Source organism: Andrographis paniculata, unplaced genomic scaffold, assembly GCF_009805555.1.
Source record: "Andrographis paniculata isolate CXL003 unplaced genomic scaffold, ASM980555v1 Contig60END, whole genome shotgun sequence".
NCBI classification, from domain to species: Eukaryota; Viridiplantae; Streptophyta; class Magnoliopsida; order Lamiales; family Acanthaceae; genus Andrographis; species Andrographis paniculata.
Window position 1 is genome coordinate 2670600 of NW_026137596.1, and position 18149 is coordinate 2688748.

The 18149-nt window shown below is 33.8% G+C and overlaps 4 protein-coding genes across 6 annotated transcripts; 1 reads left to right on the forward strand and 3 right to left on the reverse strand.

The window, feature by feature from the left end:
* Nucleotides 1-210: 210 nt before the first annotated feature.
* On the forward strand, nt 211-4955 carry LOC127260013 (histone deacetylase 9). 3 transcript variants are annotated; one of them, XM_051287644.1, is made up of 14 exons: nt 213-645; nt 750-862; nt 957-1074; nt 1876-1950; nt 2032-2251; nt 2639-2702; nt 3136-3228; nt 3313-3421; nt 3559-3608; nt 3689-3779; nt 3902-3972; nt 4304-4402; nt 4555-4621; nt 4732-4955. In XM_051287644.1, exons 1-14 carry the CDS (start codon nt 609-611, stop codon nt 4818-4820), a joined length of 1296 nt encoding a protein of 431 aa, XP_051143601.1. In that variant the 5' UTR covers nt 213-608; the 3' UTR covers nt 4821-4955. The 3 variants fall into 3 exon arrangements, with proteins under 3 accessions (XP_051143602.1, XP_051143601.1, XP_051143603.1); XM_051287645.1 differs by lacking the exons at nt 4555-4621; nt 4732-4955 and having other exon boundaries at nt 211-645; nt 3902-3997; XM_051287646.1 differs by lacking the exons at nt 213-645; nt 750-862; nt 957-1074; nt 1876-1950 and having other exon boundaries at nt 2026-2109.
* A 1084-nt stretch (nt 4956-6039) lies between these two features.
* On the reverse strand, nt 6040-9870 carry LOC127259585 (uncharacterized). Its single transcript, XM_051286994.1, has 6 exons — nt 9694-9870; nt 7805-9172; nt 7586-7721; nt 7345-7412; nt 6895-6981; nt 6040-6260 (listed from the first exon to the last, which is right to left on the reverse strand). The coding sequence occupies exons 2-6, from the start codon at nt 8144-8146 to the stop codon at nt 6171-6173; spliced, it is 723 nt and encodes a 240-aa protein (XP_051142951.1). The 5' UTR covers nt 8147-9172; nt 9694-9870; the 3' UTR covers nt 6040-6170.
* Nucleotides 9871-10886: 1016 nt separating this feature from the next.
* On the reverse strand, nt 10887-12539 carry LOC127259586 (60S acidic ribosomal protein P2-like). The gene is made up of 4 exons (XM_051286995.1): nt 12427-12539; nt 12208-12297; nt 11295-11524; nt 10887-11204 (listed from the first exon to the last, which is right to left on the reverse strand). The coding sequence occupies exons 2-4, from the start codon at nt 12293-12295 to the stop codon at nt 11178-11180; spliced, it is 345 nt and encodes a 114-aa protein (XP_051142952.1). The 5' UTR covers nt 12296-12297; nt 12427-12539; the 3' UTR covers nt 10887-11177.
* Nucleotides 12540-13963: 1424 nt separating this feature from the next.
* LOC127259932 (zinc finger protein WIP3-like) lies at nt 13964-16418 on the reverse strand. The gene is made up of 2 exons (XM_051287551.1): nt 15886-16418; nt 13964-14703 (listed from the first exon to the last, which is right to left on the reverse strand). The coding sequence occupies exons 1-2, from the start codon at nt 16348-16350 to the stop codon at nt 14293-14295; spliced, it is 876 nt and encodes a 291-aa protein (XP_051143508.1). The 5' UTR covers nt 16351-16418; the 3' UTR covers nt 13964-14292.
* Between the last annotated feature and the right edge of the window lie 1731 nt (nt 16419-18149).

Here is an 18149-nt window from a genome sequence, read left to right on the forward strand (position 1 = left end):
AACAACTTAATATTCTTTTCATCACAATACGAAAATATATTAAATAATTTTAATATCTTTTGATATATTTTATAATATAATTATATAAAAATTGAATAATATAAATATAAATTGTAACGAAATATTAAATTTTAAACAATATTTATAAAAATACATGATGCAATGATAAAAACAAATATTCCAACAAGGGCCGACGCGATTTATCATTCTTCGGATAATTGCTTAATAAACAGTTTTCCAGTTAACGCGATTAACTGTAACCATAATTATATATCGAACTTCGACCTTCGTCCATGGCTGCGGGCTTCCGTGCGGCGGCACACCTGACGCGTCGGATCAACATTCGCTTGCAAGTGCTGAGGAGGAATCGAACTCCGGGCATAGATGGGGCAGTTGCTTCTACTCTCTAATCATATATAGCCTACATATATAGCATCTGTTGAAACCCTAACCCCAATTAGGGTTTCGATTCTGGGTTTCGCTTCTCGATTGCTTGTGGTTTCGTTTCTTTTTGCCCATGTGAGTGGCCGAATTTTTAATCTCCTGAAGGAATCGCACAATCAGCGGTCAGTTACTGATTTGGTTGCGCCGAACCGTCGCTTTCCACAATGCGCAGCAAGGACAGAATCTCGTATTTCTACGACGGTATGATTTTTCGATCTGTCCTCTTTTGATGTGCTTTTCACACTGTAACTTAGATGCATTTCTTTGCGTGAAACCGTACTGACCTGGAGATTTACGTATTGTAGGGGATGTGGGGAATGTATATTTCGGACCAAATCACCCTATGAAACCTCACCGATTGTGTATGACTCACCATTTGGTTCTCGCGTATGATCTCCACAACAAGATGGAAATTTACGTGCGTATGCTTCCTACTGAATTTTTCTTTAATATGTATATATAAATTCAAGTTTTTGGTTGTTTTGAGAATTGGCTTCTTTCTGTTAAATTAGAGGCCTCACAAAGCATATCCAGTGGAGTTAGCACAGTTCCATTCCCCAGATTATGTTGAGTTTCTGCAGCGCATCACTCCCAACACGCAGAAGTTATTCGCCACTCAGATGGCAAAATGTAACTAATCCTTTCATCCTCAAGCTTTTTAGATTTTATTTGAGTCTCTTATGTTCTTTTTAGCATAGTGTATTATCTGTTGTTCTGGTTTAGAAAGTGGTGCAACATTCTGTGGTGAAATTCTAAGAAATGAAACTATTCCCCAATTGGAAATTTACTCCTGAGAAGAGTCAATGGATCTTATGGCTAAGTATTTGAAGCTTCTTAAGTAGTAGCACAATATAATGCTCGAGCCAGGGCTCAACATTTTCTCTTGATTTGATTTGATTCAGCTATAATTTTTGTAGACTCCTACTTAAGTTCAGGCTTAACACTCCTTTAGGTTTATAGGCTTGTTATGTAATTTTAGAACTCTTAAATTTATGTTGAAAATAAGTCATTATAACATAACGTGTCTATCTATGCCCCTAGTCATGTTGGGCATAACACTTTTATGAATTGGTTAGTAATTACTTGATCTCAGCTCTTCATTGTTATAAAGCCTTGGGAACCTAACTTTAATTAACTAGTCAGTTTTATGCTTACCATGAGCATTTGATTCTAATGTTCTAACTGATTCTTTTCCATCTAGACAGTTTTATGCTTACCATGATGCTAACACTGCTTGTACCTAATGTGATTAGATATTGCAATCTTGTGTTCTATGATTCTCAATTTTTCATTTACGCACAAATTTACTTAGAAGAAAATTTCCTTAGCTAAGATTGATTTTGCTATCAATTATTTTATTTTATATTATATATATTTCCCTTCTGTAGTTTCTGATCTCTATGCTATTTTTACATCCACTGTTTATTGTAGATAATCTTGGAGAAGATTGTCCAGTCTTTGACAATCTTTTTGAGTTCTGCCAAATATATGCTGGTGGTACGATAGGTGAGTTCTGTAGTCATGTATATTGTCATTTCCATCATGGTTCCCCAAACCTTCACTTAGCCATTCTGATTTTTCTGACAGATGCTGCACGGAGATTGAATAATCGGCTCTGTGACATTGCCATCAATTGGGCTGGTGGTTTGCATCATGCCAAGAAGTGTGAGGCATCTGGATTTTGTTACATCAATGACCTAGTTTTGGGAATTTTGGAGCTTTTGAAGTATCATGCTCGTGTCCTGTATATTGATATTGATGTGCATCATGGTGATGGGGTTGAAGAAGCCTTTTATTTCACTGATAGGTATTAGCAATAATTTAATCCCTTTAAAAAATGATCTTTCATAAGATTCCACCTTAAGTATTTACAAAAATAAATGAGATTGTTATTATACGATTAATTTTACTAGTAGTTGATTATATGAAGCAACTTTAGTTGCACTTGTTGTCATACAAGAGTGTTGCGCATTCTTTCAATAAAGTAGCGAACAGAGTTGAAAGGGAACAAAGGGATCTGGTGGTGAACATGGCCACATATGTCTTGTTTTATGCTTTGATTATTTTATTGAATGCAGATGTCTAAGATAGTGAATAAAATAAAAATTGGAGCTGAATCATAGTGTTTTCAAAATTTTTATTATTTGCCTTTTTCCTCATCTTAATGGAAGTTGTGGTTTTTTTTGCCTTACAGGGTAATGACGGTTAGTTTTCACAAGTACGGGGATTTGTTCTTTCCTGGAACAGGTGACGTAAAGGTACTTCCTTAATGGTAGTGGATTTGTATGTATTTTCCGTTTGCTCGTTTTGATGGAAAGTGAAAACAGTTTGGAAATTGTAAAGCTGCTTTTATTGCTCAAATGTTATCAATCAGCTGTGTGATTATAATGATTTTGTATGAAACAATCCAAGTATTTTTCCATTTATAATTTCATTCTTCTCATCCATAGATGGTTTCTATTGAAATATACAGTGCATATTAAAGCATTGCAAGTTTATTGTCTGAAATTTGGAATGAGAATGCTTCTGGTATCTACAGCCATTTTCTTGGAATGATACTATCTTTGCGATGTTAAAAAAATTCATATAAATTTTCTTGTTGACGTTTGAGTAAGTTGTTTTATTGCTAGTGAAGCCATAGTATAGTAATTAACATTTGATTCCTTAATTTTCTTCTTTTCGCTTGTTAAGGATGTGGGTGAAAGAGAAGGCAAAAATTATGCCATTAATGTCCCTCTGAAAGATGGTATAGATGATGCCAGCTTTCTACGTCTCTTTAAAACGGTATGTGGTATCTTTCGCAACATTAGTTGCTGCAGTTACCTACCAAGTTACAAAGAAAAGTTCTCTTGTCTCATAATTCTGCAGATTATTATGAAAGTTGTGGAGTGCTATGCACCGGGAGCTATTGTCCTCCAGTGTGGAGCAGATTCACTTGCTGGGGACCGTTTGGGATGCTTTAATCTTTCCATTGATGGTGCTATGCTTGTAATTTATACAGTTTTTTGTTGTATTTCTGTAATATATTATGGATTCACTGATGATTGAATGAACTTGTCACCAGTAGCATTTCAAAATACCGTAATTTATTTTGAATTGGACATTTTCTTGCAGGGCATGCTGCTTGTGTCAAGTTTGTCAAGCAACTCAATTTGCCTTTGCTGGTTGGTTTTTTGCGTACAACACACTATTCAGTGCTTCTATTTATACATCTGTTCTTTGACTAGCAATAGCATTAATATAGGTAACTGGAGGTGGTGGATACACTAAAGAGAATGTTGCCAGGTGTTGGACTGTAGAGACAGGAGTCCTTTTGGATGCGGAGCTCCCTAATGGTATGGTTGTATGACGGGACCCACAAAAAATTCTGTTAGACTTGCACTGCACTATTAACTTTTGTGCTATTATGTGCTTAATGAATTCTATTTTTGGTAAATCTGGTGATTCCTTTTTGCAGAGATCCCGGAAAACGATTACATCAAATATTTCGCTCCAGATTTCTCCTTGAAATGTCCTAGCGGACTTATGGTACGTGAATCGGCTTGCTAACTAGGTATCACAATCCAGTTTTAACTGGGGTTAAATTTGTGTTTTGGAGGTGCATGGTAATTGATAGTGTATATAATTGGCATGCTAATTAGGTATCAAAATCAAGGTTTTATTTTATTTTTCACTTTTTTGTTAAATTGTGTTTGGTAGATACATGGTAATTGATCGTATATAATTTGACAGAGATCTTATCTCTCTCTCTCTCTCTCTCCCCACAATTGCATTAGAAGATGTTTGGATAGTTTTAAATCCTCTTTGGGTGGGCAATAGAACGAATGTATTGAATTTCTTTCGACTTGTTCATTTGCAGGAGAATTTAAATAGTAAGTCGTACATTAACACAATCAGACAGCAAGTATGCGAAAATCTTAGTTCCATTCAACATGCACCTGGTGTACAAATGCAAGAGGTATGTATTCATTCCCTTCCCGACTTCATCATATTCAGAGGATAATATCTTCGATGATAATTCAGTTGTGTATGAGTGAGTTACACATACATTATTTTATGCGATTGGCTGGCTTGCTGAATCCGGAACCTTTTTGTGGGTGTACATTGTAGGTTCCACCAGATTTTTATATACCTGATTTTGACGACGATGAGCAGAATCCTGACGAACGGGTAACCCGTAAGTAAAATAGTGTTATTGATATTTGATACTCGTCTTTCTTGGCTGGCTAGTTTGTATATATATATATATACACGAAGGTTGTTGATGTAGAATCTGTCGACGTACAGGACAAGTGCAAGACAAGCAAATCCAGCGGGACGATGAATATTATGATAATGACAACGATCATGATAATAATGCTATGGATGAATCCTAGGAATTTTGGTGGTTTTCTTTTCATTCAAAACGTTATTCTGCCTGCTTCAAATGTGTATAAATCTGATTTTTTTACGATTCACTACTTGGCTTGTCAATTGTCATACGTAATACCATAGCAAAATTTTTAATTATACGCATATAAAAAATTGTGCTTAATATTAATAATAAATAAGCTAATATTACTGTTTGTATATACAATTATAAATATATAAATTGAAAATAGAATGTGTATATTATTATTAAATAGCGGAGGGAGAGAGGTGGGGGGGGGGGGGGCCTATATAGTCTGCAGCAATAATGGGCTAACAGAAATTATGTTGGGCCATAGAGGCCCAATATAGTAATAGACAATTCTGAAATAAGCAGGCTTTTATGTTGGGCCAGTCCATTGGAGAGTTCAACAAAACACCTTAGCTCACTATATAGCCCATGACGGGCCCAATATTGACAGGACTGCTTTCGGCATATTTTGGGCTTTTGTATGGCCCACATTAGTATTGATATAAATGAGATTGACCCAAGGTTAAAGTTTGGGCCTTTAAGTGGGCTTCTGTCGGGCCTACAAGACAAATTCCGCCCATGTCTGGTCCACTACGTAATCGTTACTGAAACTTTGTGTGAGCCACAACGGGCCCAACTGAAATGAGATTGGGCCAACTGGCATATTTGGTAATTCCGTACGGATCGACATGAATGATATTTGACCCAAAGGTGGCCCAATATTAGATAAAGTTTTAAGTCCAGATCCGAAAATTTTTTGTTCGGGGAGGCCTCAAGGTTGTACGGGCTTTGCCCTAGAAAAGGCCTAATTCAAAATGGGGCACTCCTCTTCAGCGTTGACCATTAAATGTGGCCCAACAGGACCCAATTAATTGGAGAAAGACCTCACCGAGCCTTTCTTTTTTTATTTTGAAGTAAAAGTCAGAAATTTAAAATTAAATTTTTTAAAACACTGTACCTTTGTTCTTTGTACTAAAAAAACTTAATAGATTAAACCCTTATTATTTTCATATTATCTTATATCTGTACAAATTCCTATATCTCATTAAGAAAAAAAAAAAAAAAAAAAAAAATTCTTTCAAATCAAAGCACAAAACAAAAGCACAAAACAAACACACCCTATGGCTTTATACATATTGAAAACAAAAAAAAAAAAAAAAAAAAAAAAAAAAAAAAAAAAAAAAGGGTCCGGTCAGGACAGGCAACTTGACCGCGGCTTCAGCAAGTTATATTCTATTCTAGTTTTATTCACGATATAATTGTACACAAACAAGCTTGCATTAAGTAAAAACAACAGAAACGAGAAGAGAAACCGGTGGAGATGGATATAATAATAAATATATGATGTTTATGAGGGTAGGCTAGGCTTACCAGAGGTGGTTTTGTCAGCAATGCTTTCCAAAAGTGATTCACAAGCATCTTCTAGTAAATCCAGAACCTGCCACAAACTCATATGTGCTTTATTTATTTATCATCTCAAAATTAGTTTATTGCCATATCTATAGAAGAATATATGTATGTATATTTTAATTGAATTCTTGTGCAGCTATACGCCTACTATACCTAGCAAAAACAATGAGTAGATCAATAATTACAAAAATAATGTTTGTTTTCAAATTGAAAATTAAGATAAAAGCTCTTAAATTTGGAATTTGTCTTTTTCTTAAAGCACTTTCCCCTTTGTGCTTCAAAAGCAGCAAAAACAGAATATGACAGAATTCATACATACAACACTTCTAACTCCATCATCTCAAGGAACCATTCTCATGTCGCAGTGTAGCCTGAAGCATACATACCTCACCATACCTGATCTAGTCAATTAGCTTATTACCTATCCCATTGTTAATAATTTCACTCAAGATTATATTGCCAAACTGGGAGTTCTAATACACAAATAAAAACCTTATATTATCCTAAATGTCCCTTCCTAAATCCATGTCTAGCAATGATCAAGTTCGGATATTCCAAGCTCAAGACAGCAAAATACCAAAGTTCAAAGAAGGACGATCCAAATAAATGTGAAAAGAGGTCAATAAAGTTCAAACCCAAATAACTTGTAAGTGTTGTGTTACCTTCTCAAAACCCTTCTGTCCACCATAATATGGGTCAGGTACTTCTGTTTCCTTGTGCTTCCGGCAGTAAGAACACATCAACTGAACCTACAAATCCCGGAGCATATTCAAATTCAAAGCAGTATTATTGAATTCGAACCCAAATTTTATTATAATGTTATCAGTTTATTTCATTTTTCCATACAGCCCCTTGAATAAAATTGTGGATCTAATTTGGCATTTACTGAATCCGAATTCTGTAATGCATAAATTGTGGCTACCAAAATGGATGCAATAACTCTGAGATTGATTTTGATGTTGCAAAATTCTTAAATTGATTTAGATTTTATCTAAAACTGCAGGTTCCCAAACAAATTGGCAAATAAAGTTTTTTAACAACAAATCATCAGTTTTTAGCATCGAAAACGTAACACATGGCAGCAGGAGAGAGCTTATCGTTTATCAACCAACCTTATTGGCAGCATCAGCAGGTAAAGCTTCCTTATGCCTCCACCTCTCATACGACCCAAGTATGTCCTCTGTGTTCAGAAAGAAATCACTGAATCATCATCATCATCATCATCAACGGAATTTCAAGTAATGGATTATGAAATATGAATTGCAAGTCCAATGGCAAACTCAAAAAAAAAAAAAAATGCAAGCATTTATCAACTATAGTTTATAGTCTGGAACCCCTACGATTGGAATCTACCTCTGTTCTGCTTGTCCATGGCGAGAATCAGGTCAAAATCCCTAAAGTCGGAAGGTCTAATCGGCCTCGAGATCGAAGTTATCTCAATCCCTCGGTTTCTGGAAGTTGCTCTCATTCTCGGATCCGCTTGATTACCCTAGATTGTTAAATCAAACACACAAAATCATCGCCGATCCAGTCACGGTTCAATTCAGAAAAACCATACAATCACGCACATACCTCGTGGTAATTGATGGTGCCTGCAGAATCAATATAGAATTCCGACTCCAGACTCCGCTGCTTCACGAGGTGCCTGAAGACGCCCTCGGCAGCCGGACTTCTACAGATGTTCCCGAGGCAAACAAATAGAACAGAGAACGGCTTCGTACTCCTTGCGCCGCTATCGGAGTCGATCGCCGCCGACGAAGCCATCGAAACCGCCCCTATCCTCGAGGATTTCCTACGCCTATTTGCCGAACCGTCGAGACGCAGGGTTTTGAAGGGGAGAAGACGAAGCGGGGGGCAATATGGTAATTTCCGGACGGCAGGAATCGAGTGTACACTGACGCACAAAGCTCTCATTTTCCGTCTGCACTCAAATCACGGTTTTTCCTTTTCACCTCTTTTGGTAGCAACGAAGAAACTCGCAACTGAGCTGCCATGGATTACATTTACAAGGCAAAATAGAATAGAACCCTCCAGCTTCTTTATTGACCACACAAAATTGCACTACCCTAAAAGGTCATCAGATATTGTACAATCGCTAGAGGCGGCATAGACGTACCATTATGCGCAGGCGAGGAACAAAATTCCTAATATTATTCCGATTCTAGAATGTTCTGGAACCTTCCAGCTTCTTCTACTTCATCTGGAACAGCTACCATCTCCGGCAGTGTCGGTGACTCCCGACTATATTCCGATTCTAGAAAGTTCTAGGACCTTCCATCTTGTTAAGCTTAAGACCACTGCAAAATCTCTGCCTCCTCAACAACTTCAGGTCTCTCCAGTTTAAGCTTAAGCAGCTCCCCTTCTCCTTCCCAACTCCGTCTATGGCTTCACATCTCAAGTCTTTTGAAATTTGGGGTGCTCTACCATGGACACTCAGACAACTTTCTTCATTGCTGCTCACTTTACTACTACTTTTCGAGGTCTCCACCTTCGGCTTTTGATCCAGGTTTCTTTCAGGTAGCAAGAATATCTTCACCAAACTCGACTCAGCTTGATGTGATCGTCCATTGCCACAGCCATACAACTTCTTGATAGCACCTTCTTGCTGAACCCCTGATGGCCTTGACATTCTCTTCTTCATTGCGGCAAACTCGGATGCTTGGGAGATGCACAATCCTCTCAGAGCCTGTTTGAGGCTCACTGGTTCAGAAATTCCTGTGCTGAAAGGACTAAATCTCATCGGTTTTTTCATGGCACTTCTGTCTCTAAATTGAACACTTCGCCAAGAATTTCTAATGTCTATTGCTTCAAAGAGTTTGTTAATGTCATCTTCAATGTCAAATTGCCTCAGCAATGGCTTCCTGGGATGTATAGCACCATTTCGCTTTCCCTCACAATCATTTTCTTCTGGTAATTGTTTTATCTCTTGATTCATCTGACCTGAATATATAAATTATATAGAGCAGAGAAAGCTTCAGTTTATCTGCGAGTTTCTGTTAATTCCCAACAATAACATGAATTTGATTCACTCAATTCTGTTCGTTTCACATTACTAGAACTAGCTATGCGATTCATGAGATATTTTTAATTTATAAAGGTGCTCAGATCACACAATAAATAACAATTAAGATGCCATGGCATAGAACCTACCTACTCAGAATCATTTATCATCTTCAATTCAAAATTTGAATATACATATGATACAAATTCATGATTCTGCGTACCATTTTCGTTCAATTCTGTTGATTGAGAGCTTCATACTTACAACAAAACAATAGGCAGAATTACAGAAATAAATATCCGTTGTCTCTAAAACCCTACAAAGTCGAGCCTAAATCAACACTGAGAACAGATCATAAAAGCAACTCTGGTGTGTGAAATTGGCTGTAAATGAAATCAACCTATAGAAAAGACAGGCATAAACCAGTAGAACAAATAAATCACTATAAAATAAGCAGTACCTGATTAAAGCTTCGAAGTAGCAGGTTTAGGAATCCGTCAAGAGGAATTTTGAATCCCCTTTTTTCCACTCGAAAAAACAAATTAAAGCAGAAAAGCATACAAAGCGGATTGGAAGAAATCAGAGAAAGCGAGGAGATAAGTGAAAACTGCAAAATGAAGCCGAGGGAAGAACAATTAAAAACAAAAGAAGATGATGATCACGAGGACAACAAAGTGACTAGGCTTGTACGGACAGGCAGGGGTGGGCTTCTACTTTCCTTGCTGCTTCATGATTACGATGTTGATTGAATAATAGAATACTGACTTTGAGAGTACCAAAATGGCAGAAAAAGAAAGAACTAAGAAGGACGACGACGAAGAAGACCGACATTATAGAAAAAGCAGCATATACCTGTCCAAAGTACTCTGGTGAGTTCGGCGCTGTTAGAATCGGACCGACCAAGTCAACCACATCATGTACGTACTTGAGAACTTGATAATATTTAATAAAGTAACAATTTTTATTTCTATTATATATCCAAATAAAATACACTAGTACTCCTTAGATAAAATTTTAATTCAATTGGTTTTCTTTTAAATAAAAACAAAACAAAAAAACACCCTCTAACATATTTATGAAATTAAGTGAAATTAAACTCGTCCTAATAAATTGCACAAATTGACTAAATAAAAAAATATATAAATATATGTTAAAAGTTATAATATCATATATATATATATATATTTTATAAAACTTGCCGCCGATATTCGAAAATGCGTGAACATCGAACGTAATACTCAATAGCAAACTAGATCAGACATGACAAAACAAATTGTAGTAACCAAATCATGTGTCATAGGTAGCCCAAAGAATTGTACACATCTCAAATAACTATCATATCTTTAATGAGCAATCATACGGGACACGCATATACTACACGTGCGCAACGTGTATTTCTGTCTACGTGGACAATTTCAAGCCATACACGTGTAATGAGCCTACTGGCCCTTCTAGTTCCTTGTTTTATTGCCATGCCAATCCCAGCACTATGACTATAATTACTACTGCATTTGTACTCCAGTCCACTCATTGAGGGAAAGTGAATAACAAGAAAATATTCAAAATAGATGCTTTAAAAAACACTAAACATTAAGTGCAACCATTGCCTTAACTTCAACCTACATTCAAATTAAAATAAAATAGACACACAAGAACAATTAACATCTGATATATATATATACACATAGATCAAGCATAGTAACACCAACACAGCATACGAAGCAGATTAGGGTTTAGAAGAACAAAAGTAATAGATGGTAAAAATGCAACCTGTTCAACCAAAAGTGTCCCAAAAAAAACACAAACAAAATTTAAGAAAGCCCCGATTTAGTTTCAGGCAAAAAAATTTTCCAAGTATCCAACTAAAACTAATGAGAACATAAACTTTTGTTAAAATAAACCGAATCGGTAACTGAAACCCCTTTCCTAGAAGTCCAGAGCTTGTTAATCGAAGAGACTGAAACCCATGTCCTGCAAAATATAATAAGAGTCATCAGTCAACAATTCAAATTCATAAAATGTGATAGAAAAAATGTGTTCTCCTAAGTTCTTGAAAGTTACATCGTCAGATTCTTCCTTCTCCTCAACTTTCTCTTCTTTCTTTGGCTCGGCAGCAGCTGGTGCAGCTGCACCACCAGCACCCCCAGCTGGTGCAGCAACAGCAACTGCACCACCCCCTGCCGGCACTGAGGCCAATTTTTCCCTTCCGGAAGCAATCAGCTCGGTAATATCCTTGCCCTTAACTTGAGATAAAAGCAACTCCACTTTGTCATCATCGGCATCAGCTCCCACTGAAGCAAATTCATGTCAAATAAAACAGTAAGAAGCTATAAATGATAAGAATAGCCCGTTTTAACAGCCAAAAACTATCAGTATATGCATTGCATTGTAGGGGTAAAAGATCTTGGAGATTAAATAAAATTGCATAGAGTTTAATTTCACAATGTAAGTCAATCAAGATCACTTTCCACCTCAACATGGCACTGAAATCAATACATTGTGTAAAACCCGAAAGGACTAAAGCTTCAGTGTATCTAAACCACGTAATAAATTACTAAAACAAATATGATAAGCATCTCAAAACAAAAAAAAAAAAAAGGCAGCAATAAATCACAGGTTAAAACGATTACATAGAAGAACATTTCTCTAATACCACAAGTTAGCAGTTGCTGTGATGAAGAATCAACGCTATATATGCTAACAGATTCCAACGAAGCATAGCCCGAAAGCACAGTGAAAGAAACACGACCCTGTTGTTTTACAATGACAGCAGCTAGCTAGCTCACATAAACATTATATGGAAATTCTTAAAACGTAGATGAAAATTCAATACAGCAACAGAAACACAATTATATTGAAATTATCGGATCGCAACTATAAAATCCAGCCGAAGACCAGATATTACGAAATAAAAGAAAGACAAATTAAATCGCATAAAATCATTAGATGTTTGAATACAAAAGCGCAAATGAACCTGAAGCGAGGATATTCTTTACATCCTCAGCCGAAGGAGAGACGTTGCCGCCCAAAACAGCCAACAAGTAAGCCGCGATAACCTTCATATCTAATCAATCGAAAAGAAAAAAACATTAGAAGAAGAAGACGTACATTTATACATCTAGAACAACTGTAACTAATCAAAACTGAGAATATATATAATGAAATGATACTAAAGGAACGTAAGAACAATTACTTGTTGGCTTTGACGGCTGAAGATGATATCGCAGTTGCTGCCGCTAGGGTTTTGCAAACGCAGAGGGCGATGAATGCTATTGAGAATTCCGATTTCAAATAGATGGAAGGAGATAACCTCTTTTTTATAGTTAGGGTTCCGATATTGCCCTTGAGCTGCGATTTGGGCTCAACCATATTGGGCCTGCTTAAATTATTACTACAACTTTTTAGAACTATAATGAAAAAATTAAATATTTAATTAAGAATCTACAATATAACACATGTCCGGTCCAATTCCTTAAACACCCAAAAAAAACAAAAAAAAAATGTATACTCTTCAAATCTTGACGGCTTCAGGTTTTACATATAGTTCGATTAATATGACTTGTTTTATCGAACTTAGTTTGCAAAATATTAGATTCAACAAAAAATTTATAAACAATGTACTAAAAAAAAAAATAATAACTGTGAATTTCTATATCATTAAAAATAAATTTATATAAAATAACAACCAGATTTGTCATAAGGTGTGATTTACTTTATTAAACTAGTTGTAAGTTGTTACGTTCGAATACAATTTTCTTAGTGTACTAAAATTATAAGTACTATAAATTCATTCTCGTATCATAAAACATATATATATATATATAACTAAACATATTTGTCATAAGTATTCAAATGATCATATTCAATGTAATTGATGAATTCAAATAAATTCATATACTATCTTTTATCTATTACATATATGAATTATGTTACCACTTTTGCACTCTAAGTTATAACAAACAAAATTATAATGATAACAAAGTGTATGTGTTCTTTCATTAAAAAAGAATTTCTAATATATTTTGAACATTTTCATAATATTGATAAATAACTAATATACAGTTTCGAAAAATAAAAAATTAATAACAATCACTATTTGTGTTTGGTATAGAGAAATGAGACCATAGAAATGAAATATCTTGTTTGTTTAAATTAAAGAATTTCTCTGTTTTCATTTATCTCCCAGCGTAGAGAAATGATGTTGTAGTATATATATTTTTTTTAATTTAATTTTTTTTTACTATTTAATTTTTATAATTTTTAAAAATTATATTATTTCAATTTTACAAAAAAAAAAAAACTTAATTTATTTTTAAAGTATTTAATTTTACGATCTTTTAAGAAATTGTACTAAAAGATAATCTTAAAAAAACATAAAATTCACTAAAAATATTTTTCATAAATTCTCATTCGTTAAAACTCTTTTTTTATCCGATTAATCATTTATTTTTATTTGATCATTCATATATCTGCATTTTTTTATATTTCTCAACTGAATTGTCGGTTTTACCATACACAATTAAATCTCATTCTCTACTCAATTTTATTTTTCTCCAAGTCCATTATTAGAGTAAAATGATTGATTACCTGTGATTTAGGCAGTCTCTCATGTTGGACCAACTTTATTAACAACTACTCCAACTATGTACACCTTTACCTATTTATGTCCCTATTATATATATATATATATTTATAAATTTATTATTATTACAGAAATCCAAAAGAGCCGAATACTTAAAACAATTCATTTCATGCATAAATGCATGTAATAACATTACAAACACTACAAATAACAATTCAAAGCTGACACATTTTCTTCCACTCTTAACAACCCCACAAGAACCTCAACATTTGTAGAAGAAAATTGATCAGCTTCAAATTCTTCAACACACACAATCCAACTTTCCATAATTTTTAAAACTCGAAACACATAACATAAAGCCATCACCACCAATATCCAATGCTCCATGGCAAATTATCCCTAAAAGCAGATATTTTGCTACAGAGCACTAACAGGTGAAAACGAGCACAAACACAAACATAAAATCAAACACTTAACCTAATCATCTTTGTCAAAATCATCGAGGGGCGACGTCGGGTGAGGTGAGTGGCCGTTCCCGAAAGAGCGGACATGGTCCTTAAGGGAACGTTTATGCTTGAAGTCGGATCCGCAAGTGCAATACCATAGTTTGCCGCAATTTTTCTCATGGGTACGCCAATCGCCCTTAACGGCGAAGGATTTCCCGCACGATGGTTTGCGGCAAGCAAACGGCTTGGCGCCGTGCTTGCGCTTGTAGTGCGTTTGCAATGTTCGGAAATCCTTGAGGGGACGCGCACGAGGATGGTTGATATTGTTCTTGCATCCCGGCGCGCAACAATAGCACGGCAGCCGGAGCATAGCTGCCGGCTGGCTGCCGCGGAGGGATTCCGGACCTTTCCGGAATTCCGACCCGTGGCCCCACATATGCATCTGATGATTATTGCATGTCATAATGTTAGTGAATGTATAGTTAAGTGTGTTATGATAGATTATTCACATTTAGTGTAGAAACACTCAAATATCTCAATTATTTAAATTTACAAATCTTCGTTAATTAAAATTTTGTATTAAGTAATGGAAATAGAGTAAAGATGGCTATGTTTATATTTCAAATAATAAAATACTACTTCCATGCGACTCTAAGGATTCTATTTACTTTTTGTGTTGATATTTGAATATTAATTATTATATAAAAATACAGTATAAATTAAGAAAAAATTACAAAAAAATACTTCCATTAGTCTTATAATACTAATAGTATCATATTTATACAAAACAAAATATATATAAATGTAAGGATATTTTTAATGTTAATACAATGACGCAAAAGGTAAATAAAAATTTTAGAGGCGGATGGAGGAAGTATAAAATAATTATTCAAAAGAGAATAAACACGCCATTGTCCTATCCTAAGAATTGTGTGAAAAAGCTATGATACTGAATTTAGGATTTAAGGATAAAGAAAGAAAGAAATTTATGCTAACCCTTTCATATTTACAATTTTATTTTTATTTTTATTTTTTGATATATTATTTTGTTTTCACATAATGGACATGGTTTTATCAGACAAAAGTAGTGCATGCTTTGCACAGACTGTGTAACTAATTTGAAGTTTTCACACATACACATCCAAAATATATATATAACAAAATGATAAGAACCAAGCAATTTAATTCCTTTTTGTCTTTGTCTATTTATATTTTCAACATTATTTTACTAATATAATTTTTTTCCTAAAAATATTACATCCAACCTCTATAACTCTTATTCAGATTGATCCACTTTTCAAGAAGAAAACAATAGTTTAGAGGAAAAAAGAAAAAAAAAAAAAAAAAATCAAGAATTCAGAACTCATACCAAAAATGAAACCCCTTACAAAAATTAACTCATATAATCTTTCTTATACACAAATCTAAATCAAAAGTAGTAAAAGATCGGAATAAAAATTAAAACTATACACCAATCAAGCTGTTGAAAACCATCACAAAAATAAATCAAATCACACAAATTATTCACCAAATCTTCCTGAAATTTTTTTAAGACAAGATCATGATCATAATATTCATCGAAATATATAATACTAATTAATAAGTAATTAGTAAATCAAATTACCTGCATGTTGTTGTACCTATTGAAGGTCTTGCCACATATGTTGCAAGAAAATTGCATAGGCCCTACAAGTATCTGTGCTGGACTAGGGATCCAAAATCTTTTCTCCCCATCACTATTATCATTATTATTATTATTGTATCCAATATTTTTTAGTGGCCCTTTAACCTTATGCATCACTTCTTCCTCGTCTTCTTCATCTTCATCCTCGTCATCTTTCATATTTTCGATCGCGGGGGCCGGCGGGGGGCCTATTTGCAAGGCCACCGCCGCCATGCTCTCGATTGAAGAATCCCCGTCGTTGTTGTTGTCTATGTCTTCTCTTTCTTCTTTCACTTCGCTTAGGCGGCTGAGGAGCGGCAAACATTGGAGGGTTTTGTAGAAATACGAGGTTTCTTGATCTTGTTCATGATGATGTTTTTTATCGTAGTTGTAATGAAGAGGGAGGTTGAAGAAACTACTAGTCATGGGGATTTTGGGGGAGAAGATAGCTAGGGTTTGATGATCAATATATGAATTATTAGGAATATATATATATATGTATATATATATATATATGTGTGTATATGGATGATTCTTGTCAAGGTCTTTTATGGGGTTAGGATATTATGTTGTGGATGGACTTTCCGTGGGAATGCTTTTACTAAAGACTGGGGAAAAAACTGCCCACCTCGTTTGGTTTGTCTTTTTGGTAACTTTTATAATTAGTACCATGTGTGTGTGGTTTCTTACTTTCTTTTATTTTTCTCACTAGGTACTATTATATTTGGAAATTATTTAAAAAGTTAATATTAAGTTTTTGTTCTTTTGTTTTTAGTATTATTTTTTTTTATAGTAAAAATATACTCTCTATATTCCATTGAAAGTGTCATGTTTACTTTTTATATGTAGATTGTTTAATATTAATATTATATTGAGTTTCTCTAAAAAAAAAGATAAAAGTATTGTATTGGTACCATGTAATATAAAATTAATAATATTTGTGTAATATATTGTAGTTAGAAATATATTTATTATATAAGGTAGATAGTACATTTGCTAGTGGTTACCTTGTTTTGGGATATACAAAAATAGAAAATAACAATATTGACACGGAGAGAGTATTAATTTTTTTTTTATAAATACTTCAGTTGAAAATAAAAAATAAGACCATACAAATTAAGACCACTTATTCCTATGTAAACATAAAGCTTTTTTTTTTATTTTAAAGTATTTATAACTATGAAGTCAAGAATTTAATTTTTATATATGTATATATATATAAATAAAAGACAGATAAACGCAACATGCAAGTAGTTGTATTTTTTATTTAATTATCCTAGTATCTTTAAGGAAGAATTATTTAGTGTAGCTGATTATCGGCCAATTTTTTTATTTGATTTGATTTTATTATTATTATTTTTTAGTGTAGCTGATTATCGGCTAATTTTGGTTGGTACAGTGGTAGATGTCGAATTGTAATTAAATTCGTAGTAGGGTTTTTTTCTTTTAAATATAGCTTTACACGTGAAATCAAGCATAGGACTTTTAGGTGTAGAGAAAAATTAATTAAAAAGGTTGTTTTATGGTGGGGTTGGAGGATTAACTATGATATATATATAATACTTCATTTGTCCTACATAATTTGTTCTTATTTTCTATTTTCATCCGTTCCATATAATTTATCCTTTTTTTAAAAAAAATATAATTATACACTTTAATTACATTTTAAATTTTAAATTTTTTTAATTTTAATTAAACTATTTAGTTATCTTAATCTATAATTATTTTTACTATATAATAATTATTTTTACTAATACTTCTTAATTGCTTATAATTATCATATTTTACCTAAATTCTCGTGTTTACGGTAATACGCCCAAATTAGCTAGGACGGAGGGAGTACACCCCAAGTCTTGTTGAAATATGTATATCTATATATGTGTGAAGGAATCCAAGATTTCCTTCTTTTTTTTTTTTTACTTTTTTCTGGTGATTATGTGTATTAAATTATAGTAAAAGAAGTGACACACGATGGATATCGAAATATATATATATATATATATACTTTATATGTATGTATGAAAATTACTTAAGTAAATTTCTTTAGTCATATATGTTCCTTCACAGTAGTTCATTTAATTGTAATGAAAATATATGATAATATTGGTCAGTTATCAATTAGGTCATCATTCTTGGAAATTGAATTTTCTTAAATTTTTTTAAATAAGCTTCTATTAACACTGACATACTGCTTCTTTTTAATATTAGCTGAAAATATTTTGTAA